Genomic DNA, 19,311 nt, shown 5'->3' on the forward strand with positions numbered 1-19,311 from the left:
ATTGGACAATTGTGTTTTGCAAATTTGCCAACTTCTAAATCTAGGTCAGTGCACTTGTGGGAGACCGTTTACCTGTGAAAATCTAATTTACCGTCTTCATGCATTGCAAATTCACTCTCGTCACACAAATGCTTTTGAAAGCGCTCCATATTCTGCTTGATCAGTGGGGTTAAATGTCCCCAGTGTCTCTTTGCTTCCGACAACAAAACACTGCCTACATGCTCGTGTGACTATGTTTTTTTATTGTATACTGCATGTATGTGACTGCACGCGCTCACCTGCCCAAAACCTAAAGGCTGCTGTTGGTGGGGCTGGAATGCAGCATTGATCTTCTGCTGCCTGTTGAGGAGGGGAGTGGAGTGGTGATGTTGTCGCCCAGGAATGCCTCGCCCTCTGGACTGGCACGAAGACTCGAAGACTGAGGGAGGAGGTCATGTAAAGAGTAGAAAACAAGGAGACAGAGTGATGGAGGTGGCATGCAGACAATTTGGTGTCCAACTTATCAACCACATTATAAATAACAGATTTTTTTGAAGAAAAAAATGCAACCAGAGATCAGATCAAACTACACCCGGTGAAATGGCAGCATTTGAGGCAGGAGGATTTTTTGTGCTTGTCAGTGATTTCAGCTGTGTTTGATTAGTCTCAAACCTTTCAACGTGGTGGCAACTGTCCTCCGAATATGATCTAGATAATTATAAATAGAAATGTTTGGAAGATATGGGCAGGGGGGAGTGGTGGTTTATAGAGGAGTCAGATCATCACCTATAAATACAGCCGGTAGCACTAGAATAGCAAGCTGTGCCCTTTTATGTAAGGCTTCAGATGCAATAGTTTGGGGTTGGGGAGGCAGATTCCTTTGACATGAAAGGTAATATGAGTCTATGATTTTCTCTCAGGGTTTAGAGCTGAACCCTGCACTTTAAAAGACCTATAAAAGAGCAGTCTTAAATGACAATGTTGCTGAAAAATCCTGTTGTTTTGGGATAAAGCTACATAACTCAATTTTAACACCTGAAAAAAACAAACATTCATCAGACATTTGTTTGATTTTTTCAACCAGAAAATGCTTATTTATTAATATATTTTTTAAATCTGGTTGACATCTGGCTGAATATTTTATTCCAGGCATTAAAAATTCTTGGGCAATTATGCATGTGTTATGTGGCTTTATGAAGTGCATGTCCACACAGAAACAGTGGCTATCAAGAGTTAATCTGGAGCAAGAGTAGGGAGCTTTGACAGAAAACAAATATCCACTCCAAACATCAGAGCAGATACGTCAGGGCAGGTCACCAATAATCACCTGTGAGAACCTCTGTGGCCTACTAAAACAGTGTAATCCCAGGCCATGTGATCTGTGGAGCAGACAGCAGCAGTGGTGGTGACTGGATCTTTGAGCCAGCATGACCTACTCATGCACTTGCTGGTTCCTCTGAGTGGATAACTCCATAACAACTGACAACGGTATTCTAACATCAGCTGTATTCATACAAGCATTTAGGTTTTGAGGGAACCTCTGTGTTATAATCTGCTGGCAGTTCTGAATAATACAACATAGCACACATTTCAGCCTGTAGGCTTTACACCAAATAATGTCAATTAAAGTTAGGACTTAATTAAGAAATATACCAGATTTAATTTGTGTCACTAGTCCAACATTTGTCTAGTTTTACCTGTGTAGCCAAGTCTTTCACTGACAGCTGTGTTGTTGATGTTGGTTTGCACCCTCATTGGAGGCACCACGACCGTACGAACTGTTGGCCTGCCGGGCTCGGTCTCCGGGGCAACACACGCAACACGCGGCTCGCCGTTCTGGATGCTGTCGGCAATGTAGCGTCGCTCAGTGAAAGGACTATTATCATGGCCGGAGGAGTCTGAGGCAGGCGAGCTGTCCACTATGTCACAACCGCTCTCCTGTTCGTCGTCTGACATACTGCAAGAGGGAAACCAGTGGGGGGGGGGGGGGGGGGGGGGGTCCTCTTTTGTATGTGGTGTAGCAAAGGTAGAAGCAAGCAAAAAAATTTTTTAAAAGCATGTCAAGAATGAGCATTATCCCTACCTGTTGGGGTGTTTGCAAGGTGACGCGCTGGACTGGGCTGAGGCTGAAGAGCTGGTGCTGAGCGTGCTGTCTGGACTGCTGAGGGAGCACACTCTCTCCATACTGACAGTGCTCTGACACGCCTCACAATCTGCACTGCCCTTACATCTGCACACAGGAAGACGAGGAACAAAAGCAACCAATAAGACACTGTGTACTGCAGAACCAAGACAAACATATAGTTCAAAGGAACGTTGGTACTCACTCGCCCACCGAGTGTCTTTGTGTGCTCTCCTCCTCATCACTGCTGATACTGATGACACTAACAGTTGGGCTGGCCAGGTCAGAGATCACCATGGCCTGCCGCTGCTCCTGTGACACTGAAAGCTCCTCACAGTCTGGCTCCACTTTGCAGCAGTTCTCATCATCCTCGTCCACCTGCTCTGTTCCTTGCTCCTGTCTGACAGCGTGCCCTTCCTCTGGGCACCTGGCTTTCTCCTCCGCGACCTCCACCACATTCTTTGCTGTATCAGCCATCTTTGGGGACTGGCATGCTAAATTTTGGATGTTCGTGTTTTGGGAGAAGTTGCTGCCCCTGTGGAAGAAAATGTATCACATTCAGAAAGGGTAAACACATTTAGCGCGTGTGTTAATTGCAGGTGGCCAAACCCATGTGTCATACCTGTTCACACAAGGCCTAGCTCTCTTGTTGGCAGTCGGCTGCGGCCACACCACATGTGCGATGCCTATGTTGATTGGCTGGTGGGTGGACATGGTCATTTGGTTGGTTAAGAATGGCTGAGGGTGTGCGATCATGGAGCTGTAATGGTTGCCATGGGGACGCACTTTCCTGCATTAAGAAAACAGAACATTGCAAATTGAGCCAAAAAAGGCTTTAACACCGTTACTGACAAAACGTTGTCAGTCACTGGTCCCAAAGGACACGTATGAGTCATCGATCATTAACATTCAGGGGAGCAAGCGAGCTGCATGCTGTATCAGAGCAGTGCAGCCCTTCCCCAGGGTGGTCAGAGAAAAGGTAATAAAGACCTTGAGCTAATAAAGTGTTTTATAAAATACTATATTATTAACCTTCAAAGACACATCAGGACAGGATGCAGACAATGCATCAATAGGTTATTGTGCTCTAACCCCCTGTCAAACAGATTAACAAATTGCTTACCCCCAGTCACCCAGTCTCTGTGAGCCCGCCACAGTGTCGGATGCCAAGGTGGTTGGTGGTGGGGGCACTGATGTCACCTGCTGCCAAGTGGGCACCAAGATCTGCTGTGCACGATTAGACCAGGCCTGATGGGAGTGGAGAGAAGCAAATCACTGACTGTAGATCTCATATTTTAACTTTCTTAGCATGCGCAAACACACGCACACAAATCAGGGTCTTTATCTTTTATAAATCATTATATTCTTTGGTCTATACTGCCACCATCCTTATCCTTACTCAACCCTTACCTGTGTGATGACACCGGGTCTGATTTGTATGGGCTGGATGGGGGGTGCTTGAGTGACCAGAGGCACAGAAGTCTCCATCCGCACAGAGTAGCCTGCTGGTTTAGCTGTGTTGGTGGGGATTCCTTCAGGGACAATGGACAGGAAAACATCTGACTTCAAGATATTCAGTCCAACCTCCAAAATGAGTAAACCAGTGAAAATGAGTACAACACACCGTACCTTGAATGGATGGGGGACACAGAATGAGTGCCTGCTGAAATGAATCGTTACATCCAAACTGACCACTTCCTGTTTGCAGTGTTATCCCAGGGTGCATCACTGAGGGGGCGGATGGGGCTAACCCCTAAAAACAGGAAAAAGACAGTAGGGTGGACTTTTCGGGGTTATTCAAATTATCAACAGTGACATTAAAGCGCCAGTAGATGGCGACATTTATGTCAACCGCAGTTTTTTTGCCCACAAAGTCCAAGAACAGACCTTGTACTGAGAGATTAGTGGGTTAGTCATTTAATTTGAGACCTAACCCCTGTCTCTCAGCAGGGGTACACCACCATTGTTATCCATAACACTAGGCTAGTCTACTCCAGAAGACCATCAAGGAGAATGGAAACATACTCAAGACCCACTACCTTACTAATCAACTCCATCACTGATGATATTGCAAATAATGTGATACCTTTTTAAAAAGGACAAAGACATAAATTGACTGGCAGCTCTTGGGCTGTAACCGTCTTTATGGGACAAATTCATACAGACTCACTGTGGTTTGATTATTTTCAAAAGGATGGATCACTAAGAGGTTGTCTAACAATGTTCAACTCACTCTTTGAGACAGGCCTGAGGCACAAACAATGAACAGTCGAGCATGTGCCTCTGCTTCACCACTCAAACTGCTCTCGTGCCTTGCTATAATCACATTTATTGAATAAGGAGAACTAGACCTATATTGTTCTGCTACGGCTCCTGCATGTAACTCAGACCCCATAACACATGATAGTAAACACAAAGCAGTCTTTCAAAGGATAACATAAAAAAAGCTGAAATACTTTCCAGTAAAACCCTCGTGACAAGGAAGAGTTATTGTTTACTGTACAACTCAATGGAAAATGAATTATAGCCATTTTATTGTGCGAGGCATGTGCTCTTTCATGGGATTTCTGATTTCTGATTAGGAATGAAAGAGACTTCTGACATTTTCCCCAAATTTGTACTGCTGAAATACATATGTCATCATCACTGTTCATTTGTTTAGCAAGTAATCAGTCACACATGGTCATGTTTTCATCCTCAGTAAAATGGTTTTTGAATGGACGTCTTGAATAGATCTAATCCAGAAATAAGGGTCATCGCCGTCTTTCTCCTCAGCAACAACACTGATATAAGCACCGTTGCCATGACCTCAGAAACATGACGTGATTTTGTTGCCATGACAGCAGTGCTAAGACGCAATAAGACAGGCACGACAGCATACACTAAAGCAATAAAGGTGAGGAAATTGTCTACATGACCAGTCTTCACAGAACCAAACCTACTCAGATCTGGGATATCTCCATCAAAATGGAAAAAAATTATGTATGTATGTATGTGTGTATGTGTGTGTGTGTGTGTGTATATATATATATATATATATATATATATATATATATATATATATATATATATATATATGTGTGTGAACAACATAATTTATCTACAACATATTTTTTTGTTAATTGATTGATTCCTTTTTTTCTAAATTGTTTAAATCCCTGATCTAAGGAATACTGTTAAGTAAATGTAATAGAACTCCAACTGCACATTGACGGAAATGGCAAATGATGATGCGAACACATCCTGAATGACTTACTTGAGCGTGGACGCCGCTCATCTTGCTGAAGGGATGGTTGACTGAGGCGGCAGCAGTTGTGTTCACAGGTCTGACAAAAGGACCTTTACTTCTGTTGGCCGCCTCATATGCACTGGGACGAGTCCAGCAAACATCCATGATGTGGAAACACGACTTAACACTGTGGGCAGAAGAGACACATGGAGAGTTCAAGCTGTATGTAGGAAGGTCAGAATGACAATGTGTCTCAATATCTGAGGCAAAGCGGACTCACTGGTTGCTGTGGGGAAAATCGAGCAGGTGTTGCATTGTCACAAAGGGGTGGCTGAGAGCTTCGGTGGGGGCGATCCTCTCCTCAGCATCAATCAACAGCATCTTCTTCAGCAGGCCCACAAACTCCCGGCGGTCTGCTTTCTCTGCTAGCAAGTCACTACCTTCCAGATTCATCACCAAGTTCACCTGGAAGACAAACGTGTTTCTGTTAAAACCCTGCAAAGATTAGACAGAGTAACAGCTAATAGACAAGATATAAAAAATATTGTCAAAGGAGACATGTTACAATAGAGTATGCAGGTTATGAAAGGATTATTATGATACCAATTTCCTAAGAATGATTAACCATTGCTCATCATGAATATTGAATTCACAAGAAACTCTAACTTCAAAAGTACAGAGCAGAATAAGCATTGACAGCTGCCTGGGGAATTTCCACCTGTGGTCTGTTTCTACAGAGAATGTGAAACCTGAACATTCATTTTTTAAATTTAAGTTTAGCATATTACTGACGATAAGTTGTGCTTACAGACATTCTTTTCTTTCCTAGTAATTAGAAGAGTTTGCTCTCTTTTGTTCGTACATACTTCCTCTGGTAAAGACCTGCATTCTCTAAACATGTCATGTTGAACTTCCTCTGAACTCATGTACAGTACATGGTGGTCCGAGCAGCAAAACGTACGTGCGCTATGTCATCCAAACAGCTGAAGATGTACTTTCTTGCTTCCTTTGACTTCATTCCCGTCTCCGTCTCGTGCTCATCTGTGGACTGCAGAAAAATTAACAATTTAGTGAGGGCACAAGATTTTAATTCAGTTAGGTGGTTGCCATGAGCAGTAATGCTGTGAGTATAACAGTTTGTTCTTATAAAATGGTTCACGTCAGAGGCCTCAGCTTGTAAACACTAATGAGAAAAGGACATGATGTCCTCAGACAAGGCGTTGCGTTAGCCAATCACATACATGCAAGCGTGTTCCTTCAACTGGACTTCACTCATAATTTGACGGTCCCATTAGAACATGAAGCAACCCACTCCCACCAGCAGAGCCCTCATACATCTTACAATAAAGCAAAGTCTGTCCGTCTGTCCGTCGCATATCTCAAGAACCATTCCATCTTTTCAGCTTCACACTTGGTATGTGTATCATTAAGGGCCCAAGAGAGTGCGATGTTGAATTTGGTGTGGTTTAGATTTTTTTCAGGTGTGTAAATACTGCTCACCTTTAGTCTCCATGCTGCATAAGGTGACTCAGACTCTCTGCAAAAGAACCGCGCCGTCTTTGTTCCCACATTCAATAAATGCTCTCCTGGCAAACCTTGTGTCTGAGAGATGTAGCGAATCTGTTTGACACAAGGAGAGAAGGGAGGAATAAAAGAGAACATGAGCAAGAGAAGAAATACATCTTGTGACAATAGAAATAGGCAAATCTCTCTGGTTTAAGGAGTAATAAAAAAGATCTGTATCACCACTTTATACTAAATGATCAACACTTTTTTTTTATTTCAAAATGCTACTTTCTTCCCCCCACTGTTACTGGTAATTTCTCCATGAAAGCAGCACTTTATTTTGTGCACTGATGATGAATTTACAGGGACGTCACTCCATCCGGTCCCTCAGAGCTCAAGTTACTCAGTGCGAATGTGCTTGAATGTGCACATAGTGGGAACTGTCCAAGAGACCTAAAAGATGTCACATTCCTGACAAACGGCTGGACCCAAGACCTTGAGCTGAGTGTAGCCTGTGTTTATGTTCTCTGAGAGGGCGTCAGGGTCTCTTCATGAAACCTCTGATAACAATAATCGTATGGCCTCAATGCCAAGTGCTTTGCTTGGTAATGATGCTTGTCAGTCAGCCGCTGTGGGGCAAGAATGTCACACACAGGTTCATGAGAGGAGACCAGTGAGAAGCCTCGCTGACGTCAATCACACCAAAGTGTAAAAGACAACAACCATTAGAGATTCAGCACTGCTACGAGGCGAAGAGAGAGAAGAGAGCTGCTCACTGGCAGAACAGTAACTTCTCATATTCAAATGTAGTAGATAACAGATTATCAGTATTATACTCTACTCCATCTCTCCCCAGTCTGTTTTAAATTCACAAATATAGATGTAAAGCAGGCAGACAAGTATCCCCTCTACCCTTCATTTATATGAAGTGTCCACCATGATACTGATAATTGCGACTTATTTATCATTTCAAATATTATTTATCTATATCAAATTCTTCTCTTTCCTTTACACATTATCCCTATGCAACCAAAGACTCTCTCATATTCTGTCTTACATGCAATTCAATACTATTCATAAAATAGAGAAAAGCATTACTAAGAGTGTCACTTCCAAACTTTACCCTGAAAGTGCATTCTTCATGTCCATTATATAGTTGTACAGTAATTCAGCAACGTCATATAAACAGCAACAGGCAAACAAAAATAAAAGATCAGTGTGTGAGTGGGAAAAGTCTTGTGATGGGAGAACCCTTATTGTTCCTAGAAGGCGTGTCGCTGCAGAAATCTGGGAAACCAGTAAGATCACTTCCCAAAACAACCATCTAGCGGGTCTGGGCCTGCTTCAGAGCAGACAGGAAGCAAGGGCAGTCTTTATTTCATGGCAGTGCTGAAAAAACAAGAGGCATATAGTGTAAAGAGGGCGTAAAAATAAAATATGGGGAGTAAAGACATTCCCATGACTATCGCTCCCGGGCTAATTGTAGCGGCTCATAACGATGTTGGCTGAATTCTAAGATTGTCATATCAAAGAGGTGGGCAACCTCCTGCTGTGCAAGTGAAGTAAAAGATGAAGTTACTGGGGGATGAGGTAAGGCGAGGGCAGAGCAAGAGCTGAGCAGAGTTATAAATACAATATGCTGTGCGCGATGGAACAAGACCCCATGCAGAAAGATAAGAAGAAGAAAAGGGGACGGGAGGGGGGTGGCAGGAGCTCAGTCAGCTCCACCAGATTACCCTGTGGCCCCCGGATGACACCTCACACCAGCAGCTAGCTGCCTAGCTGTTTACTGACATAGTTAAATTGGCCATTTATTTTAGATATGATTAAGTGTACATGCTTCCTTGTTGAAGTTTTGTACCCAACAGAACTGTGGGTGAGGGTAGATGGGCAGACAAGTATGACTTTGTGTTCTTAATGCTAATCTGTTCTTCTGAATGACTGATGATGATGACTTATTTGAAAGAACTTTGACTATGTAGGCAAAGTACTTTCCTTCATTATGAGAAGAAAGTCGCCAGAAACCACCAGGAACCAAAATGACAGTGGTGTTTTTTCATGAGGGCTACACTGCTGCACTGGCTGGTTTTCCTATTCACTGACCAAATGGACAACCTTTGTTTGAGTGAACAAGCTTGACAAAGAAACAGTGTTTCCCAGAGTTCAGTCACATAAGAACGCCTCTCAAAAATCATCGAGATTTAGTCAATTTGTCAAGCCATGGGGGCCACAACAGGGATACCCCCCAGGATGTGCTCCTGGTTCAGTCATCCCAGGGAACATAGAGAGCTTGAAATTTCACTGCAGGTATTTTAATCAACAGACAATAACAGACAGTACCACGATATGTGCAAGATCCAACAAGATTAAAACTTTCAAGCTTTTTCACTCTTGATTTTTCTCCATGAATGATTCACAAACTCTGCCACCACCCACTGCCAGTGTTTACACTGTATTTGGATTTAAATTCAGTCACCTGTTTACATACAGTAGGCTGTGATTGTTATCTGATAAATACACTTATATTCCAGAGAATGCATTAGTCTCAACACTCATCGTTTTTTATTTCATTGATTTTCCAGACTGCCTGTCTATGCAAACTTTATCCCATCCCCCCTCGTCATCCCATACGGTCCAAGCAGTCCCTTACTAAATTGAGGAGGCTCCCCCCAGATCTCTTTAAAGCCGCTTTGCGACATGCTGACTGGCTCCTGCAAAAACAGATTTATCATATTAAGACTGGTGCTGCAGCACACAAGTCAAATCTCTTTCGGAGGTGTTGAGTTATCTCTCCTGTGACGGTCCTGGTGAGAATGAAAAATGATTCCCCCAGACCATAAAAATACTTTGGTATGAGTGCAGTGGGGCTGAGTGCTGTAATGTAGTGTACTGCATAGGACAGAGCAGGATCAGACTGAGGCTCCTTTGGCAGGCTTTGAGCAGATAGGGCTCTGGGGCAGGGAAAAGCCACTCAACATAAGCCCAGATCAGTCTAGTCCTGGGGAGACACTGTGCGGGCTCCACTGGGAGGGAAAGGCACCCAGCAGCTCTTCATAGACATACCATCAGTCACCAGAACGTGCCTTTCTGCTCACTGGCACAGACGACGGGTGATACAACCCTCTGTGTAGGGACAGTATGTCACCAAGGAACCGGTAAATACAGCACTTATTTGTCACTGTAAATAATTTGGGATCCATGTCTCTTATTCATTCAAACAATCTGCATTTAATTACGCAGAGTTTTCTTTTTTTCCCTTAACCTCAAAAGTTTCCTCTCCCTTTATCCATGCTATCCCCGTGCGGAAAACCTGTCACTACCCTTAAGAACGCGTTAGGCCATGATCTTACACAGGTTAATATACAATAACAATTTTTTCCAACTGTACACACTGATGATGTTGCATTCTTGTCTGAGCTTCAAGCCATCTGGACTAAACTCTGCTGGTGAATGTCCCTCCTGCCTTCTTAATCCTTTGTCTGCTTCTCTTTCCAACTGACTTTTTGCGACACTCCTTTTGGTAGGTAGAAACTGAAGTAGACATGAATGACAAATCCTGCTCGAACAGTGGAACAGCAGGAGCCGTGTGTGAGTCAGTAACCTGAAAGCAAGCCAGTAATAGAAAGCTGGATTGAAATGCAAACTCAAAAACAAACACAACCTGAACCCTCTCCTCTGTGGGTTGCTGTGATTGGAAAGAATACGGTGTAATGGAAAAAAGGAGAAAAATATAGAAGAAAAGAGGGACAGAAGTGACCTGAGGATTAACTGACTGGGTGGAAACAGAGGGTGTAACACTGCCTTGGCAGCCACCTGGACAATGTAAGCATAGGTGGGAGGGAAATGGTAGGGGGATGACTTATAAGAGAAGAGGCGGTAGAGCAGGTAAAATTTCTAAATAGAGAGAAGGCCCACTGTAAAATGGAGCGCCAGAAAAAATAAATCTGTTTTCATGTAGAGATGGTGCATAGAGGGTAGACTGATTCATGGAAGGTGAAAGAAGAACTAGGAGACACTGGGATGAGTTCAATTAAGACTTCACAGGATAGACTGCACACAAGGGGGGTGGAGAAGCAGGAACTCCATCAACGATGAGCCAAGAGCAGCTAAAGAGTGAGTGGTGAGAAGATTGTCATTTACCTGGTCATACTCCAGGGCCCCAGGGTAAAGGGGCCAGCCCAGAAAAAGTTCAGCTATCACACAGCCAAGGGACCATGTGTCTATGGCTTCACAAAACGGCAATCCCAAAATAATCTCTGGAGCCCTGTGGAACAGACAAAAACAGATTAAAACACTAAGAATTTCTCAGAACAAAGATGAAAATATTAAGTGATTTGTTACATGATAAAAAACTTTGCAATCTTTAGCAACCAACAGGTAAACATTTAAAAGAAAACCAACTTTGTGGGTTGCAGATTTCAAATTTTTTACATTCAAAAGCAAGAGTTACACAAACATATGTCATCAATAGCTGGACACACAATTATTGCATCAACAACAATTTCACTACTGATGGATGAACAGTTTTTTTGGCTTTGTTTGCTGATGTCTGGAGCAAAGAAATGTCCATTATTAGTATATGTCATAAGATTCCTGATGATGACCAATCTGATGGGATTGTGCAATGTGTCACATTGCCAAGTGACTTGTAAGCCAGTGTTTTGCATGTGCTAGAGCCGCCAAGCATCAGCAGGCTGATCCAGTGGGTTAGCAGGTCAGCCAGGCCGGGATCAGAGCTTTGACGGGCTGTTGTATCTGCTCTAGGCCAGTGAGGAACAAGAAGCACAGTCACCATTTCTCCACCTACGTGCTGGCTCAGTGTTACTTTGAGCGACTCTATAATAGCACTGTAATACCATGTCAAAGGGATGGCTAGTGGTGACGCAAGCTTGTCAGCTCTAATAAAGGTAAGACATGTTAGCCTGACATGACTGTCAAGAACTCCGTGTTAAGGACACAACAGCCTATAAATGTCGACAGTGCACTGACCGCATGAAGTATCCAGAAGTTGGTTTGGGTGGGGTGAGAACACTGTCACTCTTGAGACATTTTTCTCCATAAGCAATCAGATCAGCGTGAAAAGCAATAACACTTTTAACAGCGAATTGTTGTTTTATACAGTTACTGTGAAAGATACAGACTAAAGGTATTATTATTTTTAAAAGCTGCGGCTGCACTTTAACAGCTATTTAAATGAAGTAATTATTGTTTATTCCTAGATTGATTTATTTGTGTCAAACTGCATAATAAAATAAGTTCTATGGCATCCATTCACAGAAAGTATCTGTTGCGTGGCCTGATTTAGCTTGAACCCTTTGAAAAACAATGATAGCAATCATCACTTCCATACAGTTTTATTAGCATACAGCTGTTAAAATATGTTATCTATTGTGGGGGGGGGGGGGGGGGGTTAATGCATTGGAATGGGTATCTGGAAGGGTAAAAATGGTATCCAATGTCACATTTCACGTCTATAGTCTATAGTTATAAAATTCCATTACTATAAATATATTGAGGTCATGCTGTGATCATTATTTCAATAGTAGTCATATCCTCATTGCCTACATAGATCACTGCACTGGTCACAAGATATCCGCCATAAAATTACATTAGAGAGTCTTGAACTTTGGAGATACTCTTCACTTCTATTCAGCATACAAGATATATCCTCCCTCAACAAAACTATTTAGGTTACATACTAACTGAGGCAACCCTGCCCCTTCACGCTTGATGTATGTAAAGGGATCCATCGGACAACTCCTCCATGACGTCTTTGGAGCCATAAGGCGCCGAAGCTACATATGGATAGCAACAGCGAGGCTGAGACCTGCTAAAATAAGTTTTAGACCATTTTATCACATGGTCAAAACAAATGCACCCAACAGCTGGAGCAGAAGGCAACATAGCGGCAGAGAACCAGCCAGGCAGTTATGCTAACCATTTCAGCCTCACAGACATGTCCTATTTATAAGGCACAGGTTTCCCTTGAGAAGTGAGGAGAGAGAGTGAAGCCACACATCAACACGTCTGTATGTATGTATATATATACACACACTGTAAGACTGGTTAGTACTATGAGCAGCACTATAAGGCATCATATGGTTGGCGCTGCTATGCAAAGTGCTTCAGGGCACATAAGAGGCATGTTATGTTCTTTTCTTTAGATGCTTTTGTCCTTACCTTTCCCTGCTAAATGCACAGTAGCAGTGCAACATGTACAATCACACACTGAAATGCAGAAAGCAAACAGAAGACAGCAGGTCTCTCTCCTTTGGTTTGAGGGGTGAGGGGGTTGTGTGGTTGCCATAGTTGCACAGCTCTGTCCTAATCAACGCAACTTAAGCCTCACCGCCCTCCTGTGAAACCAAATCTATTTTCCATCCCGAGGAAATGACGTATAAGCTGAGGGGGCCACTGAATGCTAGGGGAATGACTGTTCACAATGACACGTGCAGGACCTCCAGCAGAAACAGATAGGTACATCAAAAGTAATGGCAATCGGTACATACTGTATATGACTGCTTGATTGAAGATAGAAAAAAATATATTATACTGCATTTCTGATGAGATAGATTAATTTATGAACATGGTGGATGTTTGCTTGGCATGCGAAGCATCAGGTTTGCTATGGACTTCTCTCAGAAAATGTATGACGTCTAAGTGGTATCAACATCAATTGAGATGTAACATCAATATGTTTACCGTCCATTAAATGCATCAGTCTGCTTCTAATTCTTTACTGTGCTGCGATATGAAAGCTGAACAAGCTGCACATCAGGTCTGGTGAGTGACTGATACTACTATGTTCTATACGAGGCGATGAACGAAATGAACGGTTATGAGACATGAGTTGTCTACAATATCACAGTGTTCAAATGTTTCTATAGAGCCTTGTCTGTTATTGTTGAAAAACACGCTCTGAGGCAGCAGAGGGGGGAAAATGACACTTCTTCAAAGAGCTTTCTTTGCCTGCTAGCAGCATTGTCAGACACTTTTTTTTTCTTCAAAACATTCAGTTTGCTGCTCACGTCTAGAGGTTCAACTTTTCTATTACTGCATACCATAGAATTTAAAAGATATTCATTAAGTTGAAAATAGTTAAATAAATAAGCAGGAGCTGTAAAAAATAACTTACAAGATTATATATTTAGGCCCAGATGGTTTAACATTTTGATGAGTGCACTACAGAGCAAGGTCTGACTGGGAATAACAGACTCCGCACTGGCTGATGCAGAACGCTGAGCACAGCAGTAACAGCAGATCCAGCACGGATACACCATTGTGCCAAGTATAACTCGCTAAAACTGCACGGATGACTTTCAGCAACAATCTTAAAATAAAACCCAAATGTGCAGAAGCGGTGATAAGATTTGGTTGCCTTTTTTTCCTCCTTACGGCCTGAAACTTCCACTACATTTTACTGCTCCTTTGTGGATTGGCTCTGACCAATGAAAGCCTGTCCCTGGTCAACAAGTTCAACAGTTTGTTGCTTTGACCGAAACTGTTGCCTCCCTTCTTCTTTCCATCGCTTCTCTCCTTCCCGCTTGTTTTTGCCTCTCACACCTTAAGAGGCCGAGGCACAAGTCAATTAGCGGAGCCGATTTAAAGACGACGAATGGCCAGAATCCAAGTCTGCTGGTTGAGGTTCAGGGAAACTCCTCAAAAATTTTAAGATAAATTATGACCTCTTTCGTGACATTTAATATCAGGGCATTGCTAGGCTAGTGTAATGGCTATTGTAAGATAAGGCTTGGATAAATATACCCCACACATCTCCATATTGTACTCAGTTCATATTAATATTCTTCTCTGCCTGTGGATAAGATAACAAATGTCAGTGTTCCTTTGTTCTGCAGGTCTCCAGTGTTTTTTTTAACCACTTTCATCTTATTTTTATCTCACCTGAAAAATAAATGCAGTGCATAAATTCTATTACTTGCGGGACGGGCAGTGGTAGAGCAAAGAAATTATCTCTCTCCATTTCTTATTCCATGGCCATTATCACACAGAAATAATCCTCTGAACCTCCCTTTTGTCTTTACAGGGAGGAACCACGTGTGTTGTGACATCAAACCAGCTCACATAAAGAACAGTAAATAGAGAGTGGCTACACTTTATCAATTGCCATTGTCATGCAATGACGATGACAATAGCAATGCACATTTATTCATTGACATTGTAGATTTAAGGCCAATTCATACTTCTGCGGTTAATCGACGCCCTGTGTACCCTATGCCATAGCATGATTTGCACCTCCCTAGAAATGCAACTGCACGTCAGGGGAATGCAAATAGTGACAACTTTAATTGGTCTGCTTGATATAATGTCTTGTCCAGACAAGCACACAAAACTCTTGTACAACGTACAAACTTGAAACTCAAACTTTGCAAACAACATGGTTTACTCAGTATCAGTCGTCATTGTCGCATTTTGTGTTATTGCAGAGCAACACAGACACCAGCACGCAAATATCAATGCTCACAATAGCGTAGGTCATTTGCGTAAGCTACGGTGTGGGCTCTGCCTCAACCCGACGCAGAAGTACAAAGTAAGCTTTTCCTGGTGAATAAACCCAGTTGGGCTCTACTGCAGTTGTTGTAAGCTCAGTCAGAGAGACAAACTGACAACACACTGACACTGTGGTAGAGAACTGGAGCCTTTCTGCACGTCTGTTCCAGGAAATGTAATTCCTCACACTCGCAGAGCATTCTGCATTATTCAGTGGAACACAAAGGCGGTGTTGCATAGGCAGCACTTGCACTCTGATCGGCCTACACCTCAGATTAACCATACAAGGCTTTAGACACGTTTCACAAATGTCAAACACTCACACGTGTTGACACAGAGCCAGAATTTAAAAGAAAACCTTTTTTTCCCAGTTCAGGTAAAATCCAAAGACATGAATATGTCAAAAATAAACTACAATGACTCAAACACTTTCTGGAACACAGAGCTGATCTTTGATTTGAAGCATTTTCTACACTTTTCATTTTCTCCACTGTGCTTGAACTGCTTGTTCAGGTACCAACTGAGACAGGCAAGTGAGATAGGCTTCATTTATCGTGTAGCAGGCACATCACAGCACACTAGGTCACTGAACTGCAGCTGCCAACTGTGAACAATTATACCACATTTATGATAATAAACAAAAAAGCCAGCAGTCAAGTACTCGCTGAGTGAAACCCATTTGATATAATGTAATTTGCAGCTTTGCAGGAAAGTAGTCAACAAGCTCTATCATGAAGAGATTCCTTAACTGCTCTGATAAATGCAGCAGCTTTTGTTATTCATACCAGTAAAGACACAATATTGTATGAAAACAATTTGACCATCTGCAGGACACCAGCGAAACAATTTGTTGCTGAAAATATGAAGCTGTGCAGAGAGAGTTCTCGTGATGTGCATGACACCAACTGATACCAAATCAGTTGGACTGGAGCCAAGTGAGCCTTTCACATGTGAGCACACGTTTGAGATATTGTTGTAAAATTTAAGGGAGCTGATTCTGTTTCATATATAACATGAAGTATAAAAACTGTTCAAGACCTTCAGACATAAAATCAATGCAGACCAAATGACTGAACACCAAATATTCAGGTCTTGTTAATAAAATACATGATGCAAAAACTGTACAATTTTAAAACACCTGTATGCATAATTTAGGTGCTTGCTAACAGATTGCATTACCCATTAACCCAGAGAAGTTCATAACAGGGGAGGTGCTCGTGTGCCCACAAGTTCCCATAGTACACACAGAAAATGACACAAACGCTTGCTGGTGGATTACTTGCTCGTTCTGTAAAAATGCCAGCCCTACTTTTCAGGGGAAAGTTAATCCCGTAGTCTTAGTCCATATATTACATTTGTGGACAGGAGAAGGCAAACACAGTTGAATATGCTATACTGGTCCACTTGGACAATCTGGAGTAGACATTAAAATTCTGTCCGAGCTGAATTGTTGGACAGGAACACAAATAACTCATATGGCAGTGTTTCCCCTTTAATTACAAAGACCAGGGCAGTCTGCCATAGTCTAATTTGTCCCGCCACAGTTTCATAACAATCTGGATTTTTTTCAACACTTTTCTTGAACATTAAAGATGTCCAACTTTGTGTTTGTGCCGTTGCTTCAATGTAGAGCCGTGTGCAGCGCTCTTTGATCCACACATGCATGATTTTAAGGATTAATCCTGGCAGAGAATGACATTTCTTCCTGCTGGTGCGTCAGTAATCAATAATAGGATGAGAAGAGTTGACGTGCACCGATATGAAAACTGACACTTTAACATTTGCAAAATGATAAAATACTAAACCAGAAGTTTAATAAATTAAAAATTAAGGTTTCACTTTCAAGTTGGAGCTCTTATTGAGCTGAGAGAGTTCAAGCTTCGCTGACTGTGCAAATATTGGTGGAAGATTAAGGGTGGCCACTGGCCAAGTGTATGAATTTGAGTGGCCTGCCACTGAAGATTACCGGCCAACAAACATAACCAAGTGCACATGTGAAAATCAAAACGGCTGACGTTCGAGCTAGTTCACCTTGAACAAGTGTGAGCTCTCTAGTATTTCAAGCTGTCCCTATTTCATTCTAGCTGTCTATGTGCTTCACCATCTATAGAAGTCAAAGCCCACTGGCAAGTGTCCCAAGAGCTATTTTAAGCATCCCTTCACTTTCAGCCACAGCAACGCTGTTCCTTCACCGTATGCTCTGCATTCGCCTGTTTGTGAGGGGGTACAAACTACATTAGGACAACATTTCAACAAAAAGTTAAATCCTAGTTTTTCTTATCAAATCTTTGTCCTGACAGAAGAATCACAACAAAAATAAATCAAGATATTTACTTCACTTCCGTGTTACAGTCTACGACTGAGTCTGTGAGAAGAAATTTTCCGACAGCACGATTACATACAAAGTCAATGCAAAGACGCAAATATCTGCTGATTTGCATTTGTGCAAGTTGAAAAAAATTTAACCGACACTGTGTCGCACAGTTTTTTTCTATGAAGATGCTCCTGATGTCACAGACAATCAGAAATGGAGGACAAACGTATTCTTGGCGTCTGTGGGCACACATGGTTGTACAATACAACTTCTGTCCTTAGAAGAGACAAATCAAAAAGGTACAGGGCTTTGAGAAAAGCCAGCGAAACACTAGATCTACCAGGTGAGTTCTATATATGCTACTTGATTCCAGTACTTAACTACAAACCTAGTTAGCATGAGTGCAAGTAATGGGAGGTGAAACCTTAACTGAAAATCTATTTTCATTGGTACACATCAAATTGATAGTAGTGCGAGTGATTTATACCAAGACAGGTCTCATTATGCTTTATTATCCTGTGCTCTCACTAAAAGAGTTTTACTGATGCATTATTTTTTTTAACATACAAAACCATCCTAGACTTGTAAGAAACTCCTGTTCACCAAAGCTCATGGTTGACAGTGCTGACAAAGACCTGAAGCAGCTGCACTGCTAACTTCCTCCCCCACAAAAGTAGAACAAAGTACGACAGCTCTATTTTTAGCAACTTCCTGAAACAAAGTGCATTTACAACCATACAACTATAATCACACAAAAAGAAGCTAGACGAATGTGTGGGATGAATAAAGAATACAATAATTAAGTGTGGTCGACAAGTATGTTTCCACTGCTTTCATTTAACTATGACCAAGTTATGGGTCAACGAAAGGGTTGTTTCTCACTTTAGTGGAAAAACAACAGCAGTAAATCCAAATACAGACTGACATCAAATCATATTTTAATTAATTTTCATCAGGCTTTTCTTCATTCCCTGTGGACCAAACTGCTTCACCGGCTCAACATGCAGACAGTGGTAAATATTCAAATTCCATGTAAATGATTTTCACTGAAATGGATCGCGCTGACCTGAATAAATCCTGCTGCATTCTCCCAAGCTTCAGGAAGACAAAAATGCACATATATATACCAGACAATCAATTAACTGATTCTTATCATTAGAGTACAACTCGTACCAACTATGTACCAGGCCGTACAGAAATTACTAAAATATTTCTGGTGATTCGTTCTGGTACACCAGCAAATAAAATCTCCTGTATATTATTGTCATTTAAGGAGACAAAGAAAAATGGCTTACATACTATATTCATATCATATCAAAATCTCGATGCAAAGTAAGTTTAGGTACAAACCAAACTGGAACTGGATGACTCCTACCTCTTACTCAACTCTCTCTACCATCTGAGGCCTGTTTGGTTGTACAAACGAGAGCACTGACATAATACCAAGGGTAATCTCTCCTGCCAGTATTCCTTCTGCACATCCAACACCAGCAGAAACAAAGGCATCCTCCTCATATGAACATGTGTTGATGTATCTATAACCATGTCATACCCCAGAGCCTGTCATAGTACACTTGGCCATTCTGTAATTTCTCTCCCAAGCTTTCTTGACTTAATCAAACTGCCCACACTATCTAGCAGAGTCAGTCTTGC

The 19,311-nt window shown here is 42.0% G+C and overlaps 1 protein-coding gene across 2 annotated transcripts in view; it reads right to left on the bottom strand.

The window, feature by feature from the left end:
* The window catches only part of hipk3b (homeodomain interacting protein kinase 3b), a 35,526-nt gene that overhangs the window by 5,351 nt on the left and 10,864 nt on the right, over positions 1–19,311 (bottom strand). Inside the window, exons 3-16 of one of the 2 annotated variants that reach the window (XM_035627353.2) lie at positions 10,977–11,100; positions 6,831–6,950; positions 6,292–6,378; positions 5,611–5,795; positions 5,358–5,517; positions 3,731–3,854; positions 3,512–3,633; positions 3,225–3,349; positions 2,724–2,891; positions 2,307–2,636; positions 2,063–2,209; positions 1,677–1,936; positions 1,307–1,358; positions 279–418 (exon numbers count right to left, since the gene is read on the bottom strand). In XM_035627353.2, coding sequence (XP_035483246.1) covers positions 279–418; positions 1,307–1,358; positions 1,677–1,936; positions 2,063–2,209; positions 2,307–2,636; positions 2,724–2,891; positions 3,225–3,349; positions 3,512–3,633; positions 3,731–3,854; positions 5,358–5,517; positions 5,611–5,795; positions 6,292–6,378; positions 6,831–6,950; positions 10,977–11,100 — 2,144 coding nt within the window. The remainder of the gene's footprint in view (positions 1–278; positions 419–1,306; positions 1,359–1,676; positions 1,937–2,062; positions 2,210–2,306; positions 2,637–2,723; positions 2,892–3,224; positions 3,350–3,511; positions 3,634–3,730; positions 3,855–5,357; positions 5,518–5,610; positions 5,796–6,291; positions 6,379–6,830; positions 6,951–10,976; positions 11,101–19,311) is intronic. The other variant, XM_035627354.2, reaches the window with a different exon arrangement.

The sequence above is a fragment of the Scophthalmus maximus genome, chromosome 4 (assembly GCF_022379125.1).
Source record: "Scophthalmus maximus strain ysfricsl-2021 chromosome 4, ASM2237912v1, whole genome shotgun sequence".
Taxonomy (NCBI): Eukaryota; Metazoa; Chordata; class Actinopteri; order Pleuronectiformes; family Scophthalmidae; genus Scophthalmus; species Scophthalmus maximus.